Genomic DNA, 26,732 nt, shown 5'->3' on the forward strand with positions numbered 1-26,732 from the left:
GGCGGTATGGCATGGCGTGCGGCGTCACGCGTGGGCGGCGTCTCCAGCTGTCGTCATGAGCTCATGTCCGCGCCATCGTCCCGGCCGGCTTGGCGAGTGCGCCGCAGTGGTCCGCGTGCATGTGCTTGCGATCGAGACACGTTTCATCCTTTGCTTGCTGCTTGCTGCTGGCTTCTGGCTTCTGGGACACCCTCATCCCAACAGACTCCTGATGCTCCGCCACTCCGGCCGGCACTCCGGAGTCGGCCCTCTCTCGGCCCTCGGCCCTCGCACGGCCGCGCGGTGTCCAGGAGCGGCCAGGAGCCTATATGCAAACCGTCGGCGGCGGGCCCCGTTTGCCTGTGCTCCGAGTATATAGCATACCTGCAGGAGATGTGGTGGCAGGTACCTTGCCACCTTGATGGGGGGGCGGGTGTACCAAAGGGGTTGGCAGCTTGGCACGCGGCACGCGGCACGCAGGCCAGTAGCTCTCCAGGCTGCGGTTCAGGTGTGTGATGGATACATGCAGGTTCATGTCGGTCCGTGAGCAGACGTTCCGGGCTGCGGGACAGGTTCTAGCTCCAGGATCCTCGAGTGTGGAGAGAGCAAAAGACCCAAAGAGACCAAAAATAATGGCTCTATGCCTGCTGCGACAAACGACGCATCGCCCATCGCCCATGTGGTGTCGGACCAAACAAGCAAACCGTCATGACACAGCCGGCAATCCGGGCCCGTCAATGACTGAAATGACCTCAATTAGGCCCCAGGCACACCCGGGACGAGAGCCGCACACACCCAGTAAAATGAGAAAAAACGGTGCAAGACAAACCACACGGATCGTCCTCTTGTTGACGCGCCTGGTCTGTCTATGAACGCTGGGTGCAGAAGTGCATACCTTGGCCGACGCTTTGGCCATTCCTTGAACCCCGCGTTTTGCATATGAATGCCGGACAAGTACCCACCCACCCCCCCTCCTCCTCCCCTGCAGAACACGCCACAGGCATGCACCACGAGCCGAGAGGCGTCGCAGCCCCGGGCCAGGACGGCACGACCGACGCGACAAGACAAGCTGCGGCGCCGCCGCAAACCCCACGCGCCACACAGATCCTGCACCAGGAGAAAAGTGTACAGGAGGCCGAGCGACACACGTCTGCTGCTGCACCTCTGGCAACATTTGTTCGAGCAACAGTCTGAGCCTGCACGGTTCTTGCTACTCCGCCTCTGGCTCTGGGGCCCTCCCTGTGAGCCCGGGGGAGACAAGCTAAATCTGGAGCTATGGAGCGATGTGGGTAGTGTGGACGCGGTGCGCGCTAAGCGGACCAAGAGCAGCCGCGTACTCTCGGCCAAGGCTGAGTGTGTTTAAGCAGCAACACACTGCCCGCTCTTCTTCACTTTCTTCCAGTCGGCCTCGTCTTGCTTCTGTCCATATCTCTCGCGGGTTACATCTCTCGCCTGTCACTTGACATCGCCGCCCGCCCTCTGTCGATACCCCTCACTCGTTCCCCGACTTGATCCCCCCACCCCCCCCCCCCCCCCTGCTCCATCACCTCACCAAATAATGCTCCCCCTCTCCGTCGCCTTTACGCTCCTGGCCGCCCTCGGTGGCCGTGAGGTCGCCGCTGTCCGTGCCGTCTCTGAGCAGGACTTTGCGCTCCGCAACACCGCCATCGAGAATGCCAAGCGTGCCATTGGCAACTCGCTCGTTCGCCGCCTTGACGCTACCGACTATGCCCCTTACCAGGTCGACTGCCCGGCCAACGTCACCTGGGTCCGCCCTGCCAGCGTGAGTGTGGATGGGAGAGTGCTGCATGGTGGCTGGTGGCTGGGGCCTGTGGCCTGTGTTGCGACTGTTGCCGCATTCGACGACAGATTTGTTCAGTTCACTGACATTCACAGGGCCTCGCCGACGGCGAGACCAAGTACCTCGCGGACCGTGCGGCACAGATTGACAGTGCCGTCAAGACCCTCACTTCGCAGGTCGGCCTCAACGAGCCCGCGCGTCGTCCCGTTATCGGCCTTGCGCTCTCGGGCGGTGGTTACCGTGCTACCATGTGAGTGAACACGGACAGCTGTACGACCAGACTTCTGACAAGACTCTCAGCAACACCCTTGGTCAGACCCAGGGCCTCATGGCCAACAGCCCCGAGGCCCAGGCTGCCGGTACTGCTGGCTGGCTGGATGCCGTGTCGTACATGACTGGTCTGTCTGGTGGTTCGTGGGCTGTCGGCTCAATCATGGCCAACGGCGGTGCGCTGCCCTCAGACCTCGCCAAGGACGTCTGGAACCTCGCCGAGTCGTTCATCTACCCGACCAGCACCAACATTACCACCTACTACAGCGAGCTCTTCTCTCTGGCTGCCGCCAAGCAGGCTGCGGGCTTCCCTGTCCAGGTCACCGACGTCTACGGTCTCGCTCTCGGCGAGCACCTGCTCCCTACCAAGTGGCGCATGGCCGGAACGCCCAACATCACCTTTTCGCAGCTCCTGTCCGAGGTCGCCGAGCTCCAGAACGCTAGCCTGCCGTACCCCATCATCACTGCCGTCGGCCTCGAGGACCCCGCCGCCTCCGGCAACATCACCTCGGTCGTCTGGGAGTTCTCGCCTCACGAGTTTGGTTCGTGGTCGCTCGGCACCGAGTCGAGCATCGAGGGCTACTTCACCCCCATCGAGTACCTCGGCTCGGGTGTCAGCGCCGGTGCCTCCAACGGCACTTGCTACAAGGGTCTCGACCAGCTGACCTTTGTCATGGGTACCTCTGCGACTCTGTTCAACGAGATGGCCGCGTCTGGCATCAGCATCACCGCTCTCCTGAGCGCCACCGCTGAGGAGCTCGCCATCTTCAACAACGTCACCGAGAACGTCTCCACCATCCCCAACCCCTTCGTCGGCGAGTCTCTCGTTGCCAACACTGTTGCCGACGAGTCGACCCTCACCCTCGTTGACGGTGGTGAGAACGACCAGACCATCCCCATCTCGCCCCTGCTCGCCAAGGACCGTGCTGTTGACGTTATCGTCGCGTTTGACTCGGCTGGTGACACCGCCACCACGTGGCCCGACGGAGCGTCGATGCTCGCCACTTACGAGGCCGCCGTCGCCGAGGCCCAGTGGACCAACTCGACCCCCAGCTTCCCCGAGGTCCCCAGCACCAACACGTTCATCAACCTTGGCCTCAACACCCGCCCCACCTTCTTTGGCTGCAACTCGACCGACACCCCGCTCGTCATCTACGTGCCCAACTACCCCTGGCTGTACATGTCCAACACGGCCACTCTGCAGCTCGCGTACCCCAACGCGTCGGCCGTCGCGCAGCTCGAGAGCACCCAGATGTCCATGACCCTCAACGGCACCGTCGCCGCGTGGCCCACCTGCCTCGCGTGCGCCTTCACCGACCGCGCAAACTACACCACCGCCTCGAACCGTTCCGCCGACTGCACCAAGTGCTTTGACGCCTTCTGCTGGGACGGTACCACCAACGACACCACCCCGGCCGCATACAACGTCTCGGTCGGCGTCCCCGAGTTTATCAAGAACCTCAACCTCACTCTTGGCGGCTCGTCGTCCGACTCCTCCACCACCACCAGCAAGAGCGCCGCCGTCGGCCGCCAGACCGGCAAGCTCGCCGTCGCCGCTGGTGTCGTCGCTGCCGGCCTCGCCCTCGTCATGTAAGCGGGCCATACGTATCCCCAACCCCATCCATACATGGCTATAGCTGTTTTCTCTCTTTCGGGCCGGCGCCGTGTTCATTCACGCGCCGAATAATGTTTACACGACCCAGTGTCCTCAGCGCTGGGAGTGTTAGTCACCTTCAATATGGACATTTTCTGCATGCAGCCATATATTGTGCGTGGTTGTGGTGGGTGACACTGGGGCAGGAGGTGAGGTGAGGCAGAGACTCCGATAAGTGTGACGACCTTGTGTCTTGTATGGCCATATCGACAGGGAGGGGGACAAAACCCTTGTGCTCTGCACCTGGGACAACGGCAAATCGAGACTACCACTGAGGAGTTAGTTGGCGGATAAGACTACAACTTACAAAGGCAAAGAGGTGGGGCGGTGGGTGTGGGGTCCGTCAAGGAGGGCGCGATGGGTCTCTGCCAAGGCAGTGGCCAGCATCCTCGCTATGTATGTGGACTGACTGGGGAGTTGGCCGAAGGCGGTGAACAGAATGTAACTCACCCAGCCAAAGTACGAGCAACCAACAGCTATCACGTTCTGGAGCCCTCCCATCGTTAAGAAAACAGAATGTGAAAGTAAGAGGTTGGTCACTGAATTTTGCCTTCCCCGTTGCAGCCAGCCATCGCTACAATAATGATCCCAAAAAAAAACCCATAAAACACGGAAGAAATACCCGCTACTGCACACTTGTGCCGCCATAATGCAGGCCAGCGTTCGGTGACTGGGGCGCGGCAATGTTTGGCATCCAGCAAAACAAATCGCACGCGATCTGCAATCTTTCGTGTGCATATGCATCGGTCTGACTTCTTCTCTGTACATGTTCTAAATCCTGGGAACCTGGAGGTACGAGGCAGTCTCGCCACCAGTGTGGATTTTCCAGGTACCAACGTTGTGTTGGACTTCCGTAAGACCAGGGTACTCGGGCAGGACGAGCGAGTGGCCCGACACGCAGAGACGGAGACCCTCGCCAGCCTCGAAAGCGATACCCATGGGCCAGATACCAATCTCGAGCTTGACAACCGTGCCCTTGGGGATCTTGTCAGAACGGGTGTGAGGGTGGAATGGGTCGTATTGGGTCGATTTGGACTCATCAACCTCACGGTGAGATGCCCGGAGAACACCCGAGGGGCCAAGGTGGCGGACAATGTTGACCCAAGGGACATCACCCTTCTCGACACCAAACTTTTGCAACTCGTGTAGCGGGTAGTTGATCTGGCTGAGTTCGTTGCCGTCCTTGTCGAGCTTCCGGAGCTGGATGAAGAGGTCCATGTCGTCGTGGTCCTCGCAAGAGATGTACAGCTCAAGCTTAGGATAGCCAGCGAGCTGGGTGGCATCGGTAAACTTCATGTCGTAGGTGGTGATACCCTCGCTGGTGGAGAGGTACTCGACGCTAGTGGAGGCCTTGGGAGCGGTAGCGTCGAGCGACATGGTGGCATTGTTCAGGTAGTGCTTGATATACTCGGTGCGGGGAATGGGATAGTTGTCCTCAGCCTGGCCGATGATGGGGTCCTCATTCATGCGGAGCAGCGAGAGACGGACCCTCGGGGTCGACTCCCAATCGTTCTTCTCCTCCTTGAGATAACGGTCGAAAAACTTGGCGAGATCAACAACACCGGTCTCGGCGTAAAGGTCATACCACTCCTGCCAGGGATGGAAGCGGAGCCACTTGTCCTTGCAGTCCATCTCCCTGAAGCCACGGCAGGATCCGTAGACGTGCAACATGGTCGAGTACGACGCGAGAGTGTAGCTGGGAACCGTGATCTTGCTGAGGTCGGGGCGCTTGTCCTCCCAGTAGGCGTTCACAAGCGGGTACCTGTCAAGCATGGTGAATGGGTCCTCCATCTTGCTACGCCCTATTTTGTCAGCAATTGTGATCAAACACATGACGGACAACAACAACGAACCACGGAAGCTGTTACCATTGGCAGCCCAGAAAGCAGTGTGGGGAACACCGCCACGACAGAACTGTCCGTCAGCATGCGATCAGCAATTCTGTGCTGACTCACAGACTCGCGGTAGAAGTCTGACAATCCTTCCCAAGGCGCAATGGCAGCGAGGTGTTTGGGCTGCTGCGAAGCAGTCTGAACAGTGTTAGTGGCAAGCTATAAAAGTAAGAGGTACACTACCCCATCTACTCACAAACCAGATGGCCCGGGCCAACCACGAGTTGCCAGCCATGCCGACCTTTCCGGTACACCACTCCTGCTGACCGACCCAGTCTACAAGGTCGGCACCGTCACGACCCTCCTGTGACGAGGGGAACACCATGTCACCTTCCGAATCCCAAGTACCACGTGAGTCGGCGTTCACAATGGCGTAGCCACGAGGGACAAAGTCGGCAGGACAGATACCCTCGAACTTCTCGTAACCACTCTATGAAGAAGCGCATGAGTACAGAGTTTAAGAAGTTATAATTTTCCAACTCACCAGACGGCTCTCGGGAACACAGGCGCGGTAAGGAAGGTCTGAAACCGGTCAGATGAACCCCCGAAAATGAGCTGCTGAATGGTACGTACACTCGAGGTTGGGAAAACCAACACCGTGGTTACCGTAAGGGCTCCACATGACAATGGCCGGGATCTTGGCATCGGCCGGGAGGTCGGCAGGGCGAAAGATGTCGACACGGATGTGAGTGCCATCTCGAAGCTCGACCTTCTGGTCACGGTCGAAACGGATGTCGCAAGGCAGGGGACGCGAGACACCTGCCTTCTTCTGGTGGCCCTTGGGAAGAACAATTGACGTCTCCTGGAGACCCTCGTAGTGGAACTTGTTCTTGGGGGGACCGTTGTCGGTCTCAGGAGCGAGAATAGGCCGCTGAATCTGCCAGGTGTGAGCGTCTAAGCTCTTATTTTGCCACAGTCCAACCTGGCCAGTTACTGACCACTTCGATACCGCCGACAGAATAAACCATTGTGTATGCGGGTGAGAGCGTTTTGAGGTGAGTTGTATCTTGTGTGGTGTATGCATGAAGCAGCACGTAGCCTTTTAAGACCGACGCGTGCTTGCAGTGGTGAGCGTCTCGGAATCGCGGCGATGTGCGAACAGCGAAGGAATTAAGGAATTAAGGTGACCAGTTCCGAGATTCGGCTTGGCAGATCCCTGTTTCCACTCCGCGGCCGAGATGTCACAACAATATCCACCTGAATCTACATAAATTAGCTGAATGGTTATACAATACCAGGTGCTTAGCCCTCTCCATTGTCTTGCAGCCCATCAAGCCCAGTCCCAGACCTCCTACCCCAGCCGCATTTGAGCTCTCCACGCGCGCTTCTTCGTCAACCACGATGACCACACCTTCTGCGGCCGCAGTGCCGTCTCTGGGGCCATTTATGCGTTATGTTACAGGCCACGACCCGGTCACGGCTAAAGCAATCCACATTCGCTCGTCGCAAGTTGCGACAGAGCCGATGCCGGGGTCCAAGCTCAATGACAAGATGAAAGTCCTGTTCACTACCACGAGGGTTCCCGCCGAGGACAATTCGGTGACCAATGCTGAGTGGATCGATCCCATGGAGGAAGGTGCTACTTCGCTCGCGAATGGCAGTGGTACTGTTCTCCGTGTCGTCGACTTCCCTCCTAATGAGGGTGGAGTGAGTGGATAACTTGCTATGAGGGGATTCAACTAGACTAACATACATATGCAGATGCAGCACCGCACCTCCTCCATCGACTACGGAATCGTCCTGTACGGCCAAATCGTTCAGTGGGTGCCAAATGCCATCGTGAATGATGCCTTTGAATGCTGACGAACAGTACTCTCGACTCTGGTGAGAGGGTCACCCTCAACGCAGGTGACATCATGGTCCAGCGGGGCACCATGCATGGCTGGGACAACGAGACCGACGACTGGGCTCGCATGCTTTTTGTGCTTACAGGTGAGTCCCACATCCAAATCAGCAGCAGTTGTGTGGGCGCCGTGGCTGACCAGGGTTTCTTCTTTCAGCTGCCAAGCCTGCCGTGATCAATGGACAGACTTTGGAACAGGGTGGCTTCAAGTCCTCAGATGTTGCTACTCCCCGTCCCAGAGGAAAATAGTAGATACATAGTTATTGTTCATTATGGTTCTGAAGCTTATCTGAAGCCTTTACTATCGAGCGTAGACCAGATCCGCACTTCGGTGGATCACTCTCACCACTGGATAATTGTCCGCGTGATCGTGCCATTTCCAAAGATCAACTCCTAGCGCTTGTAGTCAGACCGTCGGCATTGCCCTTCAGCTCTTACTCAGGAGCCATGCTCTGTTCTGTGCGGATGAGTTTAGCATGGGCAACACTTCCCATGGTTTTTGTGATGGATGGACGACCCACGCTTCAATCCACCAGGCCACCAATCCACCGGCCTACCTCGACGCTCTCCACTTCCACTAAATTTATAACTGTATAACCGGCCACCTGCCAACTGGTAACTTTTGAAATCTCCCCTTGACCCGGATTTGATAAGTTTCACTGTACTGTAAAGTACTTGAAGCAGGCGGTTGCGTTGCATATGCTGAACGGGCTCGAATCGCGTTCCGAGAGGGATGAGGAAAAGGAATGAAGTTTGCCGAATCCCCGAGGTTCCGATTCTCCACCTGCCGGGGATTGCCAGAGCGATCGGTCTCGGTCTTCGGCAGTCTCCACAATGGCACTGCTGCCCCGCGGGGGGTTCCAACACCAAGTCTGGGCCCAGTGACACGCCTGTGATGATCCGTGTGGTTTTGGCATGCATGCCACCAGAACAGTACTTGAATATCGCAAGGAATGTTGGGAAACTTGTTTAACCCCTTCAAGCTTCTTGCGTACAGGCAATGGCGACTCCAACTCCCGACGAACACAACGATCGCAAGCCGACCTTGGCTTATGTTGAAGACAAAGAAGCGCCAATCAGTAGCAAGGATGCTGCCATGATCGATGGCGATGTTCACCTGCTCGATCACAGTGGACACGTCAGGCACATTCCTATTCCAAGGTGCGGATCATCCGCCACTTGAGCTAGTGGCACTGACTAACATGTCACAAGTGTGTCACCTCGTGACCCCCTCAACTGGTCCAAGCAACGCAAGATCCTTGTCCTGATTGCCATCTGCTGGTATTGTGAGCAACATTCTTCACTATTCGATTACCGAGTCTGACCTTGCAGCCGTCATGTCCTTGTCTCTCGTTAGTGGCATTGGCCCTGTTCTTCCAACTTTCATGCACTACTACATTCCCACTGGAACTTCGCCCACCGATGTCCTCAAGCTCGTTACCTGGCCGGGTCTCTTTGTGGGCTTGGGCAACTTTGTTTTCCTTCCGTAAGTCCACCATGCGGTAATGTGGTTTTGACACTGCAGCCTTGCCCTTGTTATTGGACGCCGTCCAACTTTCCTGCTCTCCTCATTGATGCTACTTGGCGCCACCATTGGTGCTGCCCTCTCCACGAGCTTCCACTCCAACCTCACTGCCAGGTGCTTCCAAGGTTTGGGTGCTGGTATCACGGAGAGCCTCCTGCCGCTTATTATCACCGACATGACATTCACCCACGAGAGGGGCTTTTATTTCGGTATTTACGTGCGTTAAAGCAACAGTGGATCCGTAACTGACAATGAGTGGACTACCCAAAACATTCTTTCCAACGTTCTTTCTATTGCCAGTAGTTACCAAGCCAGCAGTCTCGGTTGGCGCTGGTGTAAGTGGTTTGGTCTTGGGCTACGCTGACAGTTCAAGACTATGGCATTTTCGCCGTCATCAACGCCTTTGGCATCCTTCTCGCGGTCCTTTTTGTACCTGAGACGCGGTTCAACCGCCCTGCCGCGAACATCAATGTAAGTTCTTACGTTCTGTTGACAGCTGACAAGTCCAGGGTCACGTGTTCGTTACCGATGAGTATGGTGTCCAACGTATCCTGTCCGATGACGAGGCTCTCGAGATTCAGCAGGAGATGGACCTCGACATGACGCCTCTGTCCTTTGGTCAGGGTATGCGTCTCTGGAACGGAGTCACTCCAGGTGGATGGGGCATGGCCGGCCGCTCATATGTCAGCATGCTTCAGTGTCTCACATCTCCTGGAATGGTGCGTATCATATTGGTTGGAATTCAAGTGCTGACAATCATGTAGCTCTGGGCCGTCATTTGGGCAGGTGTTATGCTCGCCATTTACATTGGTCTCAGCCTTAGTAAGTGTCACTGAAGCATTGAAGCAGTGCTGATACCCTACAGCTTATGCCAACATCCTTATCGGTCCTCTCGGATGGCCTGAAGCGAATGCGGGTGTAAGTGCCACCACATTCGAGCCACGCCTTTTGCTAACTCAAAACCAGCTCATCCAAATTGGACAAATCCCAGCCGGTATTGCAGCTCTCGTTTTCACTGGAAAGATGATGGACATTGTCGCCATTCGCAATGCTAAAGCCAACAATGGAATTCACACCCCCGAGGCCCGTCTCCCCGGTGAGCATAGTCAATTCCATTAGAGATACAGAGCTGACCAGTGCAGTTACTATCGTGAGCATGTCCGGAACCTGACATTCCCCGCTTATGTTTTTAGCTTCCCAGCCTTGTTGGAATCGCTGCCACGATTGTGTACGGATTTGCCGACGACGAGCCCACCAAGTACGGCTGGCCCACTGTTGTCATCATGAACTCGATCTTTTGCTTCTCCTTCGTCAGCAGTCTCATCGTTGTCACCACCTTGTAAGTACATACGAACGGGCTATCCCTTCATAGACGCTTGTACTGACACTTTAGTGGCGTTGAGGTCTGTCCCCTCGCGGCCGGCCCCGCTCTGGTCATTGCGGTTGGCTTGAAGAATGTGGTCGCGTTTGCCATCACATTTGGTATATCCGACCTGCTCAACACCCGTCCTGGTAAAGGTGAGTCAGCTTGGGGGTCACAGCTGTCGCCGAGAGCTGATGGATACAGTGACTTACGGAATTCTCGCCGGCATTCTGGCCGGTGCATCTCTCCTCGCCATTCCCGTCTACTTCTTCAATGCGAAGTGGAGACGGATGACTTCTGGACGTGTCCATAACTAGTGGGGAGTTTGAGAGGGGTTTGAATGCTTCCTATGAACCTCAAATAGTACAAAGACACACGCTGTGAAGCATTCGTTTGTCAGTTTATGAAATTGAATTTCCATTTCTTTTTCCCCTTCTCATCTTAATAATTCTCATGAGAACTCCACTAGCAGCGTCGTCATTGTTACTGAGCGTGCAGCTCAGAAAAGACGACCAAAGTTACTTCCGCCCCTCAGGATGCTCATAGCCGGTGGAGAAAAAAGACCTTTCGTATGCTACATATGTATGTATTTGAAGGCTGTCCTACATCTTGAAAGAAGGCTGGAGCCTCAAACCCCATCATCACATCTATCTTGGTGTTCATCGTGTCTGTCGCTGCTTCGTATCGCATGCATTTCAACAGGTAACCGGTAGTCTGATGCTACGTAACTCTTACTCAACAAAAGCCTACTCCCACTCGCCGAATTGGAACTGGACGTTTCAGCTGGAAAATCACCAAATGAGAAAGCTTCAACGTACTTGAGTGTTTGCCATGTTGATCAGCTCCCAGCATTCAGCCGGAGCAGTGTTAGGTCCCTTGTCGTCTTGGCCTCCCGCAGCACCAGCTACAAACAGTACAGGAGCAAAGTGGTCATCGGTGGCGTGTGCATCACGGTACTGGGGGTGCCTCATGAGACGCATGGCAGCCGCACGCAGGGCCGGACCAGTGTTTTGAGTGAGAGCGTCATGAGCGACATTGCGGAAGTCGACGGCAAACTCTGCGGCTGGTTCCTGCTGGGCAAAGTTGTCCTTGTAGAACACAATGTTAGACCCTGTCTTATGTCAGCGGACGTCAATATGGAAGCGATTTGACAACCTACACTTGTTCCAGTAAAGGTTGTGGCTGCGGGTCAGAAAGTCCCGGAGGGGAGTAACTTACACAGTGCCTCCCGAGCCGATAATGAGGTAGTTCTCGTAGCGGAGCTCACGGACGGCAGATCCAATGTCCACAACGGTCCAAGGGTCGTAGTATGCGTTTGACGAAATGACAGTGAAGGGGAGAGCTGTAAGACGTTCAGTTGAGATTCACGCATGAGTCACCTACTCGGTCCATTGGAGCCGAACATCCAACGCAGAACCTTCAAACCGTCAGCACAGTTCAAACCTAACACACTGTACCATGTAGATGTCGTGAACGAGCATAATGTTGGGGTTCAGCTTGGTCTTGATGCCCTTGGCGACCATGAGGTCGCGGACCCTGGCAGCCAGGTCGGGATCAATAGGACAGGGGAGGTTGACGTACTGTGCCACATTAGCATATCTGAATTAGGCTATTAGATTTAGCTGCCTTACTTTCTTCGCTTCCACCGCACCAATGGGCTGCTTCATGGGCTCAGTGGGGTTGGAAGCAACTTCGAAAGCATCACCAGTAACCTCCCAGTGAGCTCCCATGAAGACAATGCCCTTGACACCGCGTCGTTTGGCCTCCACACCGACGCTCTCCCAGAAGCGACCTGGCTTCGAATCCTCGCCTAGCATCATCGTCGAGCCATGGGACTGTGAGAGCGTCAGAATGCGGCCTACCGAACTAGAGCCTTACAAAGAAGAAGCATGGTGTGGGGTGCGATGTAGTGACGGTCATGGTGGTGGTTGTGTAGCAGTTGGAGAAGCCGGCTGTAGAGTCGAAGAATATGAAGGCGTGATGTCAGGTCTCGGGATCGTCGATCCGAGCTCTGGAGGTTGTCGGAATGGCCATGCCGAATTTCCGCTGCGAGTCCATGCCAGCTCGTCATCCCTATTATCAGGAGACCCTGCCGCCCTACTTCCAGCTTTGAATGGGTGACGTAGAGTGCTTGCAACCTTCTGCATACATATGTATCTCCTGCTGCCCGTCACACAAAAGGCCAAACGATTAGTGGGCTAAGCTTCGAGCCCATTAGGAAGTGTAATATAAAGTCTTGCTGACGCCCACCACATCATCAGCCAGCTCGCAATGAGTACATCCTGAGTTACCTAGCACTGGTCTCACAAACACGGGAGACTCAAAGCATGTCCATAGGGCTCAGCTAATGTATACATCATCATATATATCTAGAACAACGTGTCGGTACCAAAGGAAGCAAACAATGCGTCCCATGCAAACTCTTCCCCGCCACCCTCCACGGTACTGTTGGTCGGCACAGAGTCGCCTACCATAGCCCCTGGTCTCACTTCGGGTAAACCCCCACTATTCGACAGCAAGTGATGGATTTCACTTGTGAACAGGTCACCAAAATCTAGCATGGTGGCGGCGTCGTGCAGGAGGCCTACTCCTGGGGGCCTGCTGTCACATACCTTGAGGCTGTCGTTGGTGAGGCGCACAATCTCGCTCAGTTGCGATTCGACATGGGCAGCTGCTGGGAGGTATGGTGACAACCGGGAAATCACCTCTGTAGCCTGCTTGAATCGAAGCCTGCACATGTCCAAGAGATCTGATGGTGTGCTGTTCCGGATGAGGAGGGTCGCAAGTGCAATGATGGGCGAGAATAAGACTGTTGGCGCGTGCGTCTTGAGGTAGGGTGACAGACTCCAGCTGACTTCATACGATGCCGCGTGTACAGACTGAACAAGGCTGCAAGCAATCTCACCACACAGTGTGCTGCAGCGCTCGTCACAATCAGCGGCCAACATGTCTCTGCGGCGCAGGAGAAGGCGTAAGTCGAGCATAAGCTTGTGTCAGCAATGTTCACGGGGGAGGACACACACCGTTCGAATCACCAGACGCTGTTGTTTCTGGGTGGGAGTTTTTGGTTCATCGAGCTCCGCGGCAACCTCAAACTTGGCTACCCAGTCCTCAATCTGGACATCAAGTCGCTCAATTGCCTCGGAGCGATCATTGAACTGAACAGTTGGGCAAGACACGGTATCCCAGGCTCGGCCAGCAAAGTTGGCGAAAGCCACATGTTCGCTCAGGTATGGCTGAAGAGAACTGAGAGGTGATGGGTTGGGAAGTGGCGAGTCAAGGTAGACATGCTTGTCGATGAGTGCGTCTGGGTGTCCGACCGCTACATCCTGCCAGTGCATTCCGTATGGTCGTCCACAGGTAAGAGCGATACGTCTGTCCATGCAGTAGGTGGTCCAGAGGACACGCTGACGCATGTGGACACGAAAGGGGGTTTTGGCCGTCCAGTGGGCTGCGTTGTTGAGGCCGTGCTGGAAACATAAACGACAAGCACGGCCCACGGCGGCATATGCAGAGTCAAAGTTGCCTCGATACCATAGGAACATGGACTGAAGGATCAAGATCTGGATGCCGGTGAGGTCGGAACCCGTTGTGGTGATCTGGCGCCGGCCTATCAGTTCTTGCGCTTGCCGATACCAAGCGTAGCCAGCGGTCGTCGCTGACTGCTCTCGAATAACATCGACGCAAGCGTAGATACTCATCATGAGTGAGAGATACGGGGCCAGGGACACTTGCAGGATTGGGTCATCGGGGGTGGGTGATGAGGTTTGAGAAAACCCAAATGCTCGGTCAAAAACAATGCTTGTTCGTCGGCGAACATCATTCTCATTCAAGCATGGTGCAAAGGTGTTGACCTGAGAGAAGAATACGTCCAGGTATTGATCATGTCGGGCAGGGACAGGCAGAAAACACTGAACGAGTCCACAGCGGACAGATAGAGTCGGTCCTGGAGGCGGCTTGAGGTGAGAAGCGACCGATGTGGCTGGACTGGCATGGGTTTGGGGACCAGGTGCAAAGCCTGGGTCATGACCTTCACTGTCCGGAGCCGGCCGTCGTTTCGGTGCTGCTGACACTGGAGGTACCTCAACGCCTGCGGTACTGAGTTGGTTGGCAAAAATAGCCCCTAATGCCGGGACCGGATGCGTAAAGGCCGTCTCAGCTGTGGGTAAGCACACAGTCTCACATGTATGTCAGACTATTTCACTTACCAGCGTACTCATCGGGCTCAGGGCTCGGCATGGTTGATGGTCCTGGAATCTCCCAAGACTCATGCCGCGGATGAGCGTCGGCAGAGTGGACTGGGGAGGTGTCGGAAGCACGAGCAGAGTGCTGATGATGATCAACATCGATACCAGAGCTGGCAAGGGCATGCTGGATAGACAGGGTGGACTGTTCAAGGGTGTCCAGTCGGCCTAGTAATAGCTCGACAACATTACGGCGAGGTTGGGTGCGACGGGCGATGTCCTCGGGGTCCACGTCAAGGAGCGAACAATGCTCGTCACTGTTGGTACAACGGTCGCAAGGGCGATCTCCAGAGCACTAGAAGGTTAGCACGCTTTGCTTTAGCAAGATCCCTTACGCGAAGCTTGCGGCGTCGACATTGTTCACTGGTGTAAGCGATTGGGAAGGGAAGGGGCCGTCACTCACCATGCCTTGCGAACATACTTGACACGCTTTGTGGGCCGTTCAGTAGAGGATGCTACATCCGGTGGTCGGCTGGGTGACTGGGAGGCTGTTTGGATGACTGGAGAAGTTGTTTCCGGCGATGGGTGGCGAGATGTTCGTGGGGGCATGGTCATGTAGTGAGCAGATGCGTCACGGTGATGAGAGTACTAGACAAACGATCGGGATGGCAGCGCTCAGCCGTATGCCGAGCAGGGAAACAATATTACGTAATCATTTACCCCACCATCCGTTCAGGTCATGCTCGCTCTTTGAGGGGAGGAATGGGTCCTGACCTGTGCATGACCTGTGCATGCCCACCTTTGATGTATTGTACGATTGGTGCTTGCTTCTTATGACACGGCCGCGGTCGCCCCGTCGAGACCTCTCGGTTGTGAAAGGAGCTGTATACAAAAACCACCTCGGCAAGAGCCGGCAAACTCAGGGAGAGCCGGCTCGGCTTGCGGAACAGACATTCCGAGCTTGTCTGGCGGCACCGAACCCATTGGCCCCCCCCCCCCCCCCCCCCCCCGTTCAAATGGCCACATGTGCCGTCAGAACGGGCCATTCACGACCCCCGAGCTTCAATAACCATGTCCTCCACTACCGTCTCGACCCGTACCATGCTCCAGATGCGCGGAGAGTTGATCAACGAGCACTCTCCGCTACTCCAACCTCCCGCTCAGTCATACGACGAAGAGCGCCAGTACGAGAACCCAAGTGAGGTTGTCGACCCCGAATGCGAGATTGCTCTCGACTAACTATCCAAAGACAACTGGCCTACCACTCCCGGAAACCCCGACTACCGTCCTTTGGACAGGCATGTGGACATGACAACGAGGTGAGAGAAGAATAGGTGACTTGGGCTAATAACAGGCCCAATGGCTCGAACCCGGTCGAGTGGGTCATCGTCAACGTCATGCTCAACGGTGTCCTTGGCCAGGGTATCATTCGATCGGCCTGGCGCGCAGTTGGCTCACCTTTCAGTGGTTTCTTCACCTACCAGATTGGCGGCCTTTACTGAGTTGGCATTGGCCATTATGAATCAAAACACAATTCCATTGCCCCCTTCCTTGTACATAGTCCCGGGCGCTGGCTGACAGATTTTCGACACTTTTGCTTTGAATGATCGCAGTGCCGTACCGTACATGCTTGCCTTCCGCATTCAAGTAAACTTCTCTTCGTAACTCCAAGTACCGGAAAACATGTATTAATTCATGCCAGACAGCGGACCCTCTAGCCATCCATAATTACGAGTGCTCGGCTTTCTAGTGTTGCCTCCAGCATTCTGATGCTTATTGCCACAGCCACAGCACTCGCACTAAAACACTTGAATTTGTTGCTCCTCACTTCAACATGGGCTCCAAGGGGTACTACTTCAAAAACATGTACGCTACAAGACCAGCCGCTCCAAGCAAAGACACGATGATCACTACTGACAGCATTGCACCCTGGTTCATGTTAGCGCCAAGCCGCCAGATCACTGACTTACCTGAAGGAAGAAGTTGCGACCCACAGACGACTGGTGCATCGGTCGCTTAGCCTTGAGCTCTTTGGGAGACTTAGGAAGTAAAATCTTGTCCAACAAAGAGATCTGCCAGGCCGAGTATGGTGGGAAGAGATCTTTGATACTGGCATCTGCCTCGCTTAGGACAGTGATGGTGGTGAACAGGCTGGCGGGGTAACGGTCGTTGTCCGGACCAGGGGCAAGGCCCACTACTGCGTGTCAGAAACGGCTGCGGTGAAGTCAAGATCATTACTTACCTAAATCTCCCAGGACGCATCCGGTGGTGGCGCGTGACGGACAAAGGGCAACGGTGAAGTAGTTCCTGCTGGTCAGCAGGCTTCAGCGGGCCGGGTTGGACTTACTTGTCCTTCTGGGTGCCAAAGACCGCGAGGTTGTGACCGGTGCTGGAGGATCAGCACTTCACTTGAACCAAGTACTTACATGTCCTGGGCAATCCTGATGGCCTCTTCAGTGCTGTGGAAGGGCACCAAAGGAAGAATCGGGCCGGCCAAGGGAGTTGCCAAGAGAGACGACTTGACATTGACGTTCTCGAGGATGGTAGGGGCGAACCAGCCGGTGGCGGCGTCCCACTCACCACCGCAGACGAGATTTCCTTCCTTGACGGCTGCCCCAAGAGTGGAGATCTCCGTCTCGGTGACATTGAGTGGACACAAGTCACGCATTCCTGCGTGACGGCCAGAGGAGGGGAACAGGTGCCGGGTCGCACGGACCATTTCGCGGGAGAAAGCATCATGCCTCTCACCATGGACGAGCACCACTGAGACATGGCCCAAGCCTTGCCCACCCACGCAGCCAAAGCTCGCACGGCACACTTCACGGGCCACCTGCACAAGCTGTGATTCGGGAATAGTCTTGTTTACAATGGCAATGTTGTGCTTGCGGATATTGGTGGCCGAAGGCAACACCTTGATAGTCGCGTCGGCGCGGGTCGCGGCGGTAACAAGCTGCTGGCGCAGACCGTGGTCAGTTACGGTGCCATAGTAGCTGTTGAAACGGAAAGAGAGGGCCTTGTTGATGACGGCCTCAGTACCGAGGAGAACTGGGTAGGCTTCGACGTCGTACTGCCGAGGGGACAGTTGGATAAGGAGTTCATAGGTCGACATGGCTGGGGCAGGGAGCTGCGGATGGTGTCAGGTCCGGTCAGAACAAAAGCCCAGCTAGTCACTTACAACCGCAACCGCGACATTACCGGCAGTAATGGCCGCGCAAAGAGGACCAAGGACCGAGTCCAGCGGAGCTACTCGCTGTCAGTAAACATTTACAAGCCCTCCCAGCCATTCAACTGACCTGTCCAGTGCCCGACAATCAAAACTGTGCCCTGAGGTGCCTCGACTGTGCCACTGAGATACTGCTCCTTGGCACGGGCAGTGAGCACATCGAATGCAGTCGCCTCAAAGCCAGCGCGTAGTTGCTTGAGGACGAGATTGACTTCGAGGACAGCTTCAAACTCATTCTTTTGTGTATCAGACCTCAAAGCGGCAACGAATGCGTCCCTGTTTTTAGACACAAGGTCTGCAGGTTAGCCTCAAGGTGTTTTTGGGAAGCCTCACTGTAAAGGCCCTGGAGCTGTGCTTGACGAAAGCGAAAGTATCCTGCACGACCATCGATGTGGCAAGCCTGGGATGCTGTGATCTTCTGTTCGACGGACATTGTTGTTGGATAACGGTGAGTAGGACGAATTATTTCCTGCTGTACATTAAGATACCTCTCGCAAGTGAGCCTTGGGCTGGTGACTGTACAAGTGGTCGGAACGACTTTCCGAATCTCCATTCGCCGCTGCCAACCCGTTCGGCAATTCATTTTGTGTTCCGAACGGACCATGTGGCCGATACAGCGGTCTAAAACCAGCCGAGATCCGGGCACCCAAGAGGCCAAGAGGGGATCGAGTGCGCAAATGATGGTTTGTACCAGAGACATATTAGGGCAGTCATCCATGTTGCCTTCGCCCACCACCCACCCCCATCAACATGACCAAAGCGCTCAACTCTCTCCTCACCACCCACGACGAAGGTACTTATGTTGCCGAGATCAACGTCGACATTCCCCTCATCAACCCTGACGGTCTCGCTCGTTGCAATGTCTTTCGCCCTAAGGATACCAATGACGGTGCTAGGTACCCGGTTTTGATGACCATGGGACCTTGTGAGTTAAGCTATACCCTCGACAACGCCGCTGACCCTAGACGGCAAGGACATTCCCTATAGCGACTTCCACCCAGCGTCCTGGAACGATGTGCCAGAGGAGCAGCGCAGCAAGTACTCCGCTTGGGAGACTCCTGATCCGTGTAGGTCGCGCCATCCCTGAAAACAATCACTGACCTCCCAGTTTTTTGGACCACGCAGGGTTATGTCGTCGTTCGCGTTGACGAGCGCGGTCTTGGACAGTCCCCTGGCTTCATGGACACGATGAGCAGCTCGACTGCTTCCGATTTTGCTCAGTGCATTGAGTGGGCCGCTGTGCAGCCTTGGTGCAATGGCAAGGTCGGACTTTTGGGTATTAGGTGAGTAGCAGACCTTTAATTAAGCGGTCTAACTCGAAGTTACTATGCCGGTTCGCAATGGCGTGTGGCTGCCCGCCAGCCCAAGGGTCTTACCTGCATTGTCCCGTAAGTTCTCATACGAACGATTATGATCTGACAAATTCAGTTGGGAGGGAATGACAGACTACCTGCGTGACCGCTGCAGGCAGGGTGGTATCTACTCCAACGGCTTTATCTCCTTTTGGTGGAACCGTCAAGTCATCACCAACCAGTACGGCCTGGCTGGCCGTGCCGCGCGAAGGTGGGGTAAGTGGACCGGGGGGGGGGGGGGGGGGGGGGGGGGGGGGGGGGGGGGGGGGCTGTGATTCTAATGTTCAGGACCCGACACTATCGAGGGTGACCTCCCTGCCGATGTCCTCAAGGCCAACCGCAGGGATCAAGTTATCGACAACTCGGAGCACTGCTACTCTGACGACCCCTATTACGCTTCCCGCGAGTACAACCTGAGCGAGATTGAGGTGCCCATGCTCAGTGTTGCCAACCTCGGCGGCATTACCCTCCACCTGCGTGGAAATGTGGTCGGTTATCTCGAGGCTGGTTCCAAGAACAAGTGGCTTCACTTCGTTTCCGGACGTCACGACATTCCGTTCTACCTCGTAAGTCACGAGTTCTCCGCAAGGGTGAGCTGACTTTGTGCAAAGCCCGAGTACGTCGCCCTCCAGAAGTCCTTCCTCGATGCGTGGCTCAAGGGCAAGGACGACCGCGGTTAGTAAACTCACGTCCTAGGGACATACTGACTGGAACAGGATGGCTTGAAGGTCCAAACGTCAAGGTTCCGGCTGTCAACCTGCTGGCTCGCAAGGGCAACCCTGGATTCAACAACACTGCTGCCGAGCGCACTTTCACCAGCCGGGATGAGCAAGAGTGGCCGCTTGCCCGTACCGAGTACACAAAGTTCCACCTCCGTCCAGACACCATGACCCTTGGAACTGAGCCTCAGAATGAGGCAAGCACTCTGGAGACTGAGGGTCTCACCGGCCAGTCGTTCAAGTTTGAGACAGCTCCCTTTGAAGAAGAGACCGAGATCACCGGTCACATTCTTGCCAACCTCTGCATGGGCGTTGACACCGCTCCTGACCTCGACGTCATGGTCACGCTTCGTCATATTGACCCTAAGGGTGACGAGGTCTTTTACACTGGTGAGCTCAACTGCCACGTTTGAGAGAGGGCAAACCTGACACTCCAGGCTCCTCTGGTGACAACGTTCCCGTATGCAAGGGACACCTCCGTGCTTCACTCCGCAAGATTGAGACCTCCAGCCCTCGTCACAAGGACTTTCTGCCTTACCGCAGGTACGCCACCGCTGACCGCGAGTGGCTTGAGCCCCACAAGAAGTATGATCTTCTAGTCGAACTCTGGCCCACTAGCGTCACCGTCGACAGGGGCGGCAAGCTTATCCTTGAAGTCTCGCCCAAGGACGAACAGGGCTCCGGCAAGTTCACTCATGTGGGTCCAACTGTCTTAGCAATGGGGCTGACGTATAGAATCATCCTCTTGACCGCAATGAGAAGACACACGGTGGCATGAATTTCCTCTACTTTGGTGAAGGCTTGGACAACTGGCTTCAGCTCCCCATCATCCCAAAGGCACCTAGGCCATTCAAGACTATTGTTGTGGGAGCAGGTATCGCCGGTCTCACCACTGCCCTCGCACTCCGTGGTCCGGGCCATGAGATTCTCGTCCTCGAGCAGACCCGCATGAAGACGGAGGTTGGTGCCGCAATTCACGTGGCCCCCAACGCTTCCAAGATTCTCAAGAAGCTGGGTGTCAACATGCTCGAGCACCACGGTGTTATTTGCAAGGGCTTGCACGAGTACGGTGCGGACAACCAGCTGCACATGAAGGGTGAGTATCAATCATGACCGAGTGGAATGGTACTGATGCACATGACAGTCAATGTTGAGCCCGAGAAGATTGCCGGTGCCTCTTGGACACTCAACCACCGCGTTGACCTGCACAATGCCCTCAGGGCCGCTACTTTGAGCAGGAAGGGCCCTGGTTCCGTTCCAGTCATTCGCGGCGGCGCCAAGGTGGTGGCTGTTAACTGTGATACTGGAACTGTGACTCTGGAGGACGGTGAAGTCGTGCAGGGTGACCTGATTGTCGGCGCCGATGGGATCCACAGCCGCATTCGTGAGGCTGTTACCGGCGAGAAGATGATTGCTTCTCCTTCAGGCCTTTCGGCCTACCGCTGCCTTCTGCCCCGTGACACCATCAAAGATATTCCTGAGGCTATCGAGCTCCTCAATTCAGAGTTTGGCTACCTTAAGATTCTTATCACGGACAAGCAGGAGCGCATCATCATGTACCCTTGCCGTGACCGCACTGTTCTCAACATTGTTGCCGTGTGCCCCGACAGTGAGTGTAATTTCATCTGCCTGGCGTATGGCTGACGTACAGGCTTTATGACCGAGGAGTCGTCCCAGTCTTGGAACAAGGCCGGTAACACCAACGAGATGGTGGCCGCTTTCAAGAGCTTCCCCCAATGGCTCCAGACGCTTCTCAGCCGCGCTGAAGCTCCGGGACTCTGGCAGCTCCGTGACCAGGTGAGTCGCAACGTGTGGTGTTCGAACCACGCTGACAACTCAGGACCCACTTGACAACTGGGTTAAGGGCCGTGCCATTGTCATCGGAGATGCAGCGCACGCCATGCTTCCTCGTAAGCCAAGAAACCCAAAGTTGCGGCCTTGTGCTAATCGCCACCAGACCAAGGACAGGGCGGTGCCCAGGCCATTGAAGACGGCGAGGCAATCGGTGCCTTCTTCGACCATGTACAGGGTGCTGTCTCGCTCGAGGAGGTCAACACTATTCTCAAGCAGGTCTTTGACGTTCGCTACAAGCGCGCTTCGACTGTACAGGCCTTCTCCCGCGTCCAAGCCATGCCCCCCAAGGAGGACAACGGTGGACACGTCAAGTGCGTCGCAACTGTTTGTGCGGTCATCACTAACTCGCAGCAACTCCAAGATGTTCATGCCTTGGAACTGGAAGTACGAGGGCGCCAGGGACTGGCAGCAGAGGCAGAAGGAGGGTCGCGCTGACCTAGATCTCGACTTGTAGAAGCAGAATGGTAGCGCATATGATTTGAGCAAATGCGTTGCCTTTGGAAGACGCTACGTTGACTGAGTGAAGTGGCATTCGGCAACCGTTTTGTTCACCCACAGCCGTGATCCCGCGCTTCACTTGGCTTCATTTCCCTGGCTAAAGTCGCCGAGGCCCAGACTGTTAACAACCTGGTTCCCGGGGAGTGTTAGTCACCTTCAATAAAGGACATTTTCTACCTGCAGTCGTAGATTGGACGCAGTGTTGGGTACCTCGCGGGCGTTTTGCTGGCGGGGACGGCAGCTAGTGTGTCAGAGTGGCAGGAAGCGTAAGTGTATGACCACAAACACGACAAGGAAGAACGTCCAGTCCAAGGTATGTGTCGTGGGTCGATGGAGACTGGCCACGACATGTGCGTGTCCCATCATACCTTCGGCCGCGGGCAGCGCTAAGCGCGCGTCGCGGACTCTGGAGACCGAACACCGGGTCACCGGGCTGGGAGACACGTGAACGACTGTTTCGCGTCGGCGATGTCCGCCCGCTGTACGACCTTTTGCCACCACCTGTCTTACATACGGTTGCTCTGGTCGCTTGCCACGGCCACTAGCACCACTTTTTGCTCTGGGGCCCGCCCGGAACGTCAGTTGCCGGCGGCTGGGCGGGGCCAGTGAAGGTGTAATGTCTGTCCCCTTGGGGCGCCGCGGGGGCCGGCTGCGCTGTTGTTGTGACAGACAGCCCGCGGCGGCTTCGGTGAGTGCGGGCTTCGGCGTGCTGGCACAAGATCACGCGCCCACATGTATCGTCTGCAGCCAAGACCATGGGTCGTAGGCCGGTACTTAACAGCCCATGTAGCTAACAAGCAGCGTCGTTCTTCACACTCGCTCACACACAGAGCATAGAGTAGAGCATTGCGCCCACCAACCACGGCGCTCGCACTTTACGACAATCGGTAAACATGACCGTCAACGCTCCCGCGACGTCCAACGGGAACGGAGCCACCGCCCGTACCGCACCCCTGTCCAAGACGGAGCAGATGGGGCCCAACGGCGACGCCGAGGCCATCGGCTACGAGATCCCCGACGTGCCCATGGGCACGCGGCGCAAAGTGCGCGTGGTGACGATCGGCGGCGGCGCGAGCGGTATCAACCTCGCGTACCAGATCCAGAAGCACATGGAGAACGTCGAGCACGTCGTGTATGAGCGTAACCCCGAGCTGGGAGGGACGTGGTATGAGAACACGTACGTACAGCTGAGCATTGCCCTGACGCTCCAAGCTGACAGAGACGGCAGATACCCGGGTTGCGCGTGCGACGTGCCCTCGCACGCATACCAGTTTTCGTTCCACCCGTCGACGGAATGGACGCACTTTTACTCGGGATCCAAGGAGATCAACGAGTACATGAACAGCATTGTGGACGCGTACGCCCTGCGCGACCAGTTCAAAGTCGAGCACGAGGTGCTGGCGGCGCACTGGGACGACGGGGAGGCCAAGTGGGTCGTAAAGGTCAAGGGCCCCGACGGGGTCGAGTTTGAGGACCGCGCGGATTTCCTGGTCAACGGCAGTGGTGTGCTCAAGTGGGTATATGAGAGAGAGCGTATTTGTGCTGACGGGGTGTAGCAAGTGGAAGTGGCCGGCCATCGAGGGTATCCACGACTTCAAGGGCCACCTCGTACACACTGCCCAGTGGGACTCGTCGTACGACTACAAGGGCAAGCGCATCGCCGTCATCGGCGTCGGCTCGTCGGCGGTGCAGTGTATCCCCCATCTGCGCACCGAGGTCGAGCACATGACGTGCTTTATCCGCTCGGGGGCGTGGATCATGCCCATGGGCGCTGCGGCCGCGCTCGCGGGTCCAGGTGGTGCCAACAAGGCATACACCGCCGAGGAGAAGAAGCGCTGGGCCGAGAACCCCGCCGAGTTTTTGCAGTACCGCAAAGACGTCGAGGACGCGGTCAACTCGCGCTTCAGGATGTACCTCAAGGACACGCCCGAGCAGGCCATGGCCATCAACGTGGGCGCGGCGGACATGCGCGCGCGCCTGGCTAAGAAGCCCGAGCTCGCCGAGCTCCTCGTGCCCAAGTTTGACCCGGGCTGCCGCCGCCTGACCCCCGGCAACGGGTTCCTCGAGGCGCTGTGCGAGGACAATGTCGACGTGGTCACGAGCGGGATTGTGCGCATCACGCCCACGGGCCTGGTGACGGCCGACGGGCGCGAGGTGGCCGTCGACGCCATCGTGTGCGCGACGGGCTTTGACACGTCGTACCTCCCGCGCATGCCGTTTATCGGCAAGAACGGCGCCGACCTCCATAAACGCTGGAGCGAGGGGGTCACCGAGGCGTACATGTCGCTCATGGTGCCCGAGTATCCCAACTACTTCATCTCGGCGGGGCCCGCGGGGCCGGTCGCCCACGGCAGCGTCTCGCAGGTCATCGAGCGGCTCAGCATCTACATGCTCAAGTGTATCAGCAAGATGCAGGCCGAGGGGATCAGGGCCATCGCGCCCCGCGCCGACCGCACGCGCCAGATCAACATCCACCGCAACGCGCTCATGCCCAAGACGGCGTGGGGCAGCGGCGGATGCTCGAGCTGGTACAAGGGCGGCACCGTGGATGCGCCCGTCGTCGCCATCCACGCGGGAAGCAAGCACCACTTCCTCGAGATGATCAAGGAGCCGCGCTTCGAGGACATGGACATTGAGTATGAGGCCCAAAGTCCGTGAGTGTGGCACACCCCGTTGTGTGGGTTGGTTGGTGCTGACGGAGACAGTTTTGCATACCTCGGTAACGGATTCTCGCTTATGGAGCTCGAGCCGGGAAACGACCTGTCGTGGTACGTCACCGACCCGTTCACGCAGAACATTCCGTGGTCGCGCGAGTCGTACAAGACGTACAAGCGGTGGGAGCCCGAGGCGGAGAAGAACAAGGCGTAGCGGCGTGATCAGAAGAAATATTTGTTTGTTCGTTTTTTGGCAGTTTTGATACAATTTCCATGAACGCGATTGTGGCCATGTACAAGTGGACAACAGCGATTGGCAGCATATATAACCCCCCTCATGTTCCGCCGCGTACGAGCAAACTCTACAGCCTCGCCTTGGCCGCCGCCGCCTCGCTCAACCCCCACTTCCAGAGCCACGCGGCAGTCTGGACCACCATGGGCTTGGAGCTCTGGTGGCCGGCCGGCGGGTCCACGTACATGTCCACGTACCCGGGCGGAGACTGGGCCGCCATCTCGGCGAGGAACGGCAAGCCGCGCTGGAGGGGCAGGAGCGTGTCCTTGCCGCCGTGGATGGACAGGATCTTCTTGCCCTTGTATACTGCCGGGTCGAACGGCTGCTCGCACCATGCCCGCACACTGGCGGGGTAGATGACCTCGGCGTCTGGAATACCCATCTGCGTGGCGCGCGCGGCAAAGTTGGCACCGAGGACTTCGGACGGGAGCGAGATGATGGGCACGCCAATGGTGATGCGCGGGTCTGGGTTGGGTCAGGGCTGCTGCTGTCTTGTTACTGCTGCTCACCTTCACGCAGCAGGCGCCACACCGTGTGTCCGCCCATGCTCACGCCGGCTGCCATAAACTCGTCGATGCGGCGCTCGTTGTGCGGGAACAGGTACGCAGGGAGAAAGTCCATGACAAGCTGCTGGTCCTGGACACCGCCGTAGATGGTGGCCATCATGTCGATGAGGTGGTTTTCGTTGACGTCAAACGAGAGGTTGGTGTTACGGAAGCGCGTGCGCTTGCCGTGGTTGCGCTGGTCCTGGAACGCGCTGTCAGCCGTGTGCCCAAGTAGAGCAGAGTTGGGCGCCACTCACCAGCGTAACAACCACCACATCGCGCGTGCGTGCCCGCCGGCCCTTGTCCTCGCGCTCCAGCCGTCCAAACTCGCCCAGAAGGCCCGACGCCATGGGCTCCATGTTCATGGCGTGGTTACACCGCCCGTGCGAGAGCATCACAACGGCAATGGGCCGCTGGCTGTCCCGGATCTCGTCCAGGCCGTACACGTGCACGTCAAGGTCCACGAGCGTGACGGTCTTCTTGGAGAAGGGCTTGTAGTCTAGGTTGAGCGAGGGAAAGTCGAAGACGTGTTCGGCGCCGCGGAGCGGGAGCGGCGTAGCCTTTGTCTTGTGGTTGGGGTTGGGGGTCGATGCCATGATGCGTATGGTGTGTGGGGAGGGCCGGTGGTGATGAGATCGGGTGAGGTTGTCGCTGGTACGAGGTGTACGGTCTGTCGGCTTGCGTCTTGCGTGCTTTACGCGTCCAATGTTTAGTGTTGAAGTGAACGAAAGAGAAGCGGCTTCAGGCGTCGATGCGATGTTTAACAGGACGACAGAAACGGACGACCATATCCCAACATCTCTTGTCGCGGATCTCCGGTTGCTCTCCTACGTAACCGGATTGTCCCCAGATATGTCGGCCATCGCCGAACCACGGCGGGGATTAGCATCATTAGAATTAGGTTAATCAACACTTCCGTTGGCGTGAGGTTTGCCACGCATTAGGACGTCTTCAGGAGTATACGGAGCCATTTCCTAATAGCCTCATTAGCCGCGAGGGACAGTGATTTGGTACACGCATGAAAACGCAATGGGCGGCGGCGGCGGCGGCGGCGGAGGACCTAGTAGGTTTTTCAACACGCATG

At 56.7% G+C, this 26,732-nt stretch overlaps 11 protein-coding genes across 11 annotated transcripts; 6 read left to right on the forward strand and 5 right to left on the reverse strand.

Annotated features, from left to right (window-relative positions):
- Positions 1-1,537: 1,537 nt before the first annotated feature.
- PLB1_1 (Lysophospholipase 1) lies at positions 1,538-3,644 on the forward strand (the record flags this gene model as incomplete). Its single annotated transcript, XM_028617546.1, has 3 exons — positions 1,538-1,762; positions 1,876-2,030; positions 2,081-3,644. The coding sequence occupies 3 exons, from the start codon at positions 1,538-1,540 to the stop codon at positions 3,642-3,644; spliced, it is 1,944 nt and encodes a 647-aa protein (XP_028474009.1).
- An 831-nt stretch (positions 3,645-4,475) lies between these two features.
- On the reverse strand, positions 4,476-6,564 carry EHS24_001784 (uncharacterized protein; the record flags this gene model as incomplete). The annotated part of the gene is made up of 7 exons (XM_028617547.1): positions 4,476-5,506; positions 5,558-5,618; positions 5,660-5,734; positions 5,793-6,026; positions 6,081-6,118; positions 6,170-6,473; positions 6,535-6,564. The coding sequence occupies 7 exons, from the start codon at positions 6,562-6,564 to the stop codon at positions 4,476-4,478; spliced, it is 1,773 nt and encodes a 590-aa protein (XP_028474010.1).
- Positions 6,565-6,937: 373 nt separating this feature from the next.
- On the forward strand, positions 6,938-7,688 carry EHS24_001785 (uncharacterized protein; the record flags this gene model as incomplete). The annotated part of the gene is made up of 4 exons (XM_028617548.1): positions 6,938-7,243; positions 7,298-7,356; positions 7,407-7,528; positions 7,597-7,688. The coding sequence occupies 4 exons, from the start codon at positions 6,938-6,940 to the stop codon at positions 7,686-7,688; spliced, it is 579 nt and encodes a 192-aa protein (XP_028474011.1).
- Positions 7,689-8,439: 751 nt separating this feature from the next.
- Positions 8,440-10,644, forward strand: EHS24_001786 (uncharacterized protein; the record flags this gene model as incomplete). The annotated part of the gene is made up of 14 exons (XM_028617549.1): positions 8,440-8,600; positions 8,652-8,725; positions 8,772-8,925; positions 8,965-9,181; positions 9,221-9,299; positions 9,338-9,435; positions 9,474-9,683; positions 9,729-9,786; positions 9,830-9,882; positions 9,931-10,060; positions 10,107-10,114; positions 10,158-10,303; positions 10,358-10,482; positions 10,532-10,644. 14 exons carry the CDS (start codon positions 8,440-8,442, stop codon positions 10,642-10,644), a joined length of 1,626 nt encoding a protein of 541 aa, XP_028474012.1.
- Positions 10,645-11,073: 429 nt separating this feature from the next.
- On the reverse strand, positions 11,074-12,247 carry EHS24_001787 (uncharacterized protein; the record flags this gene model as incomplete). Its single annotated transcript, XM_028617550.1, has 8 exons — positions 11,074-11,097; positions 11,146-11,438; positions 11,487-11,540; positions 11,595-11,669; positions 11,711-11,744; positions 11,785-11,907; positions 11,959-12,162; positions 12,206-12,247. The coding sequence occupies 8 exons, from the start codon at positions 12,245-12,247 to the stop codon at positions 11,074-11,076; spliced, it is 849 nt and encodes a 282-aa protein (XP_028474013.1).
- A 565-nt stretch (positions 12,248-12,812) lies between these two features.
- Positions 12,813-15,120, reverse strand: EHS24_001788 (uncharacterized protein; the record flags this gene model as incomplete). The annotated part of the gene is made up of 6 exons (XM_028617551.1): positions 12,813-12,815; positions 12,940-13,314; positions 13,351-14,486; positions 14,536-14,716; positions 14,764-14,866; positions 14,975-15,120. The coding sequence occupies 6 exons, from the start codon at positions 15,118-15,120 to the stop codon at positions 12,813-12,815; spliced, it is 1,944 nt and encodes a 647-aa protein (XP_028474014.1).
- Positions 15,121-15,582: 462 nt separating this feature from the next.
- On the forward strand, positions 15,583-16,013 carry EHS24_001789 (uncharacterized protein; the record flags this gene model as incomplete). The annotated part of the gene is made up of 3 exons (XM_028617552.1): positions 15,583-15,709; positions 15,761-15,830; positions 15,866-16,013. 3 exons carry the CDS (start codon positions 15,583-15,585, stop codon positions 16,011-16,013), a joined length of 345 nt encoding a protein of 114 aa, XP_028474015.1.
- Positions 16,014-16,362: 349 nt separating this feature from the next.
- EHS24_001790 (uncharacterized protein) lies at positions 16,363-18,167 on the reverse strand (the record flags this gene model as incomplete). The annotated part of the gene is made up of 8 exons (XM_028617553.1): positions 16,363-16,440; positions 16,482-16,705; positions 16,754-16,818; positions 16,859-16,900; positions 16,938-17,635; positions 17,687-17,754; positions 17,805-18,029; positions 18,068-18,167. The coding sequence occupies 8 exons, from the start codon at positions 18,165-18,167 to the stop codon at positions 16,363-16,365; spliced, it is 1,500 nt and encodes a 499-aa protein (XP_028474016.1).
- Positions 18,168-18,484: 317 nt separating this feature from the next.
- Positions 18,485-22,113, forward strand: EHS24_001791 (uncharacterized protein; the record flags this gene model as incomplete). Its single annotated transcript, XM_028617554.1, has 15 exons — positions 18,485-18,659; positions 18,700-18,801; positions 18,843-19,017; positions 19,057-19,122; positions 19,163-19,302; positions 19,375-19,652; positions 19,698-19,761; positions 19,803-20,195; positions 20,243-20,502; positions 20,541-20,901; positions 20,950-21,414; positions 21,457-21,602; positions 21,646-21,715; positions 21,763-21,970; positions 22,011-22,113. The coding sequence occupies 15 exons, from the start codon at positions 18,485-18,487 to the stop codon at positions 22,111-22,113; spliced, it is 3,006 nt and encodes a 1,001-aa protein (XP_028474017.1).
- A 937-nt stretch (positions 22,114-23,050) lies between these two features.
- EHS24_001792 (uncharacterized protein) lies at positions 23,051-25,025 on the forward strand (the record flags this gene model as incomplete). The annotated part of the gene is made up of 4 exons (XM_028617555.1): positions 23,051-23,334; positions 23,386-23,670; positions 23,714-24,811; positions 24,863-25,025. The coding sequence occupies 4 exons, from the start codon at positions 23,051-23,053 to the stop codon at positions 25,023-25,025; spliced, it is 1,830 nt and encodes a 609-aa protein (XP_028474018.1).
- A 148-nt stretch (positions 25,026-25,173) lies between these two features.
- EHS24_001793 (uncharacterized protein) lies at positions 25,174-26,244 on the reverse strand (the record flags this gene model as incomplete). Its single annotated transcript, XM_028617556.1, has 3 exons — positions 25,174-25,568; positions 25,613-25,850; positions 25,906-26,244. 3 exons carry the CDS (start codon positions 26,242-26,244, stop codon positions 25,174-25,176), a joined length of 972 nt encoding a protein of 323 aa, XP_028474019.1.
- Between the last annotated feature and the right edge of the window lie 488 nt (positions 26,245-26,732).

This window comes from Apiotrichum porosum (assembly GCF_003942205.1).
Source record: "Apiotrichum porosum strain DSM 27194 chromosome Unknown scaffold_11, whole genome shotgun sequence".
In the NCBI taxonomy this organism is placed as follows: Eukaryota; Fungi; Basidiomycota; class Tremellomycetes; order Trichosporonales; family Trichosporonaceae; genus Apiotrichum; species Apiotrichum porosum.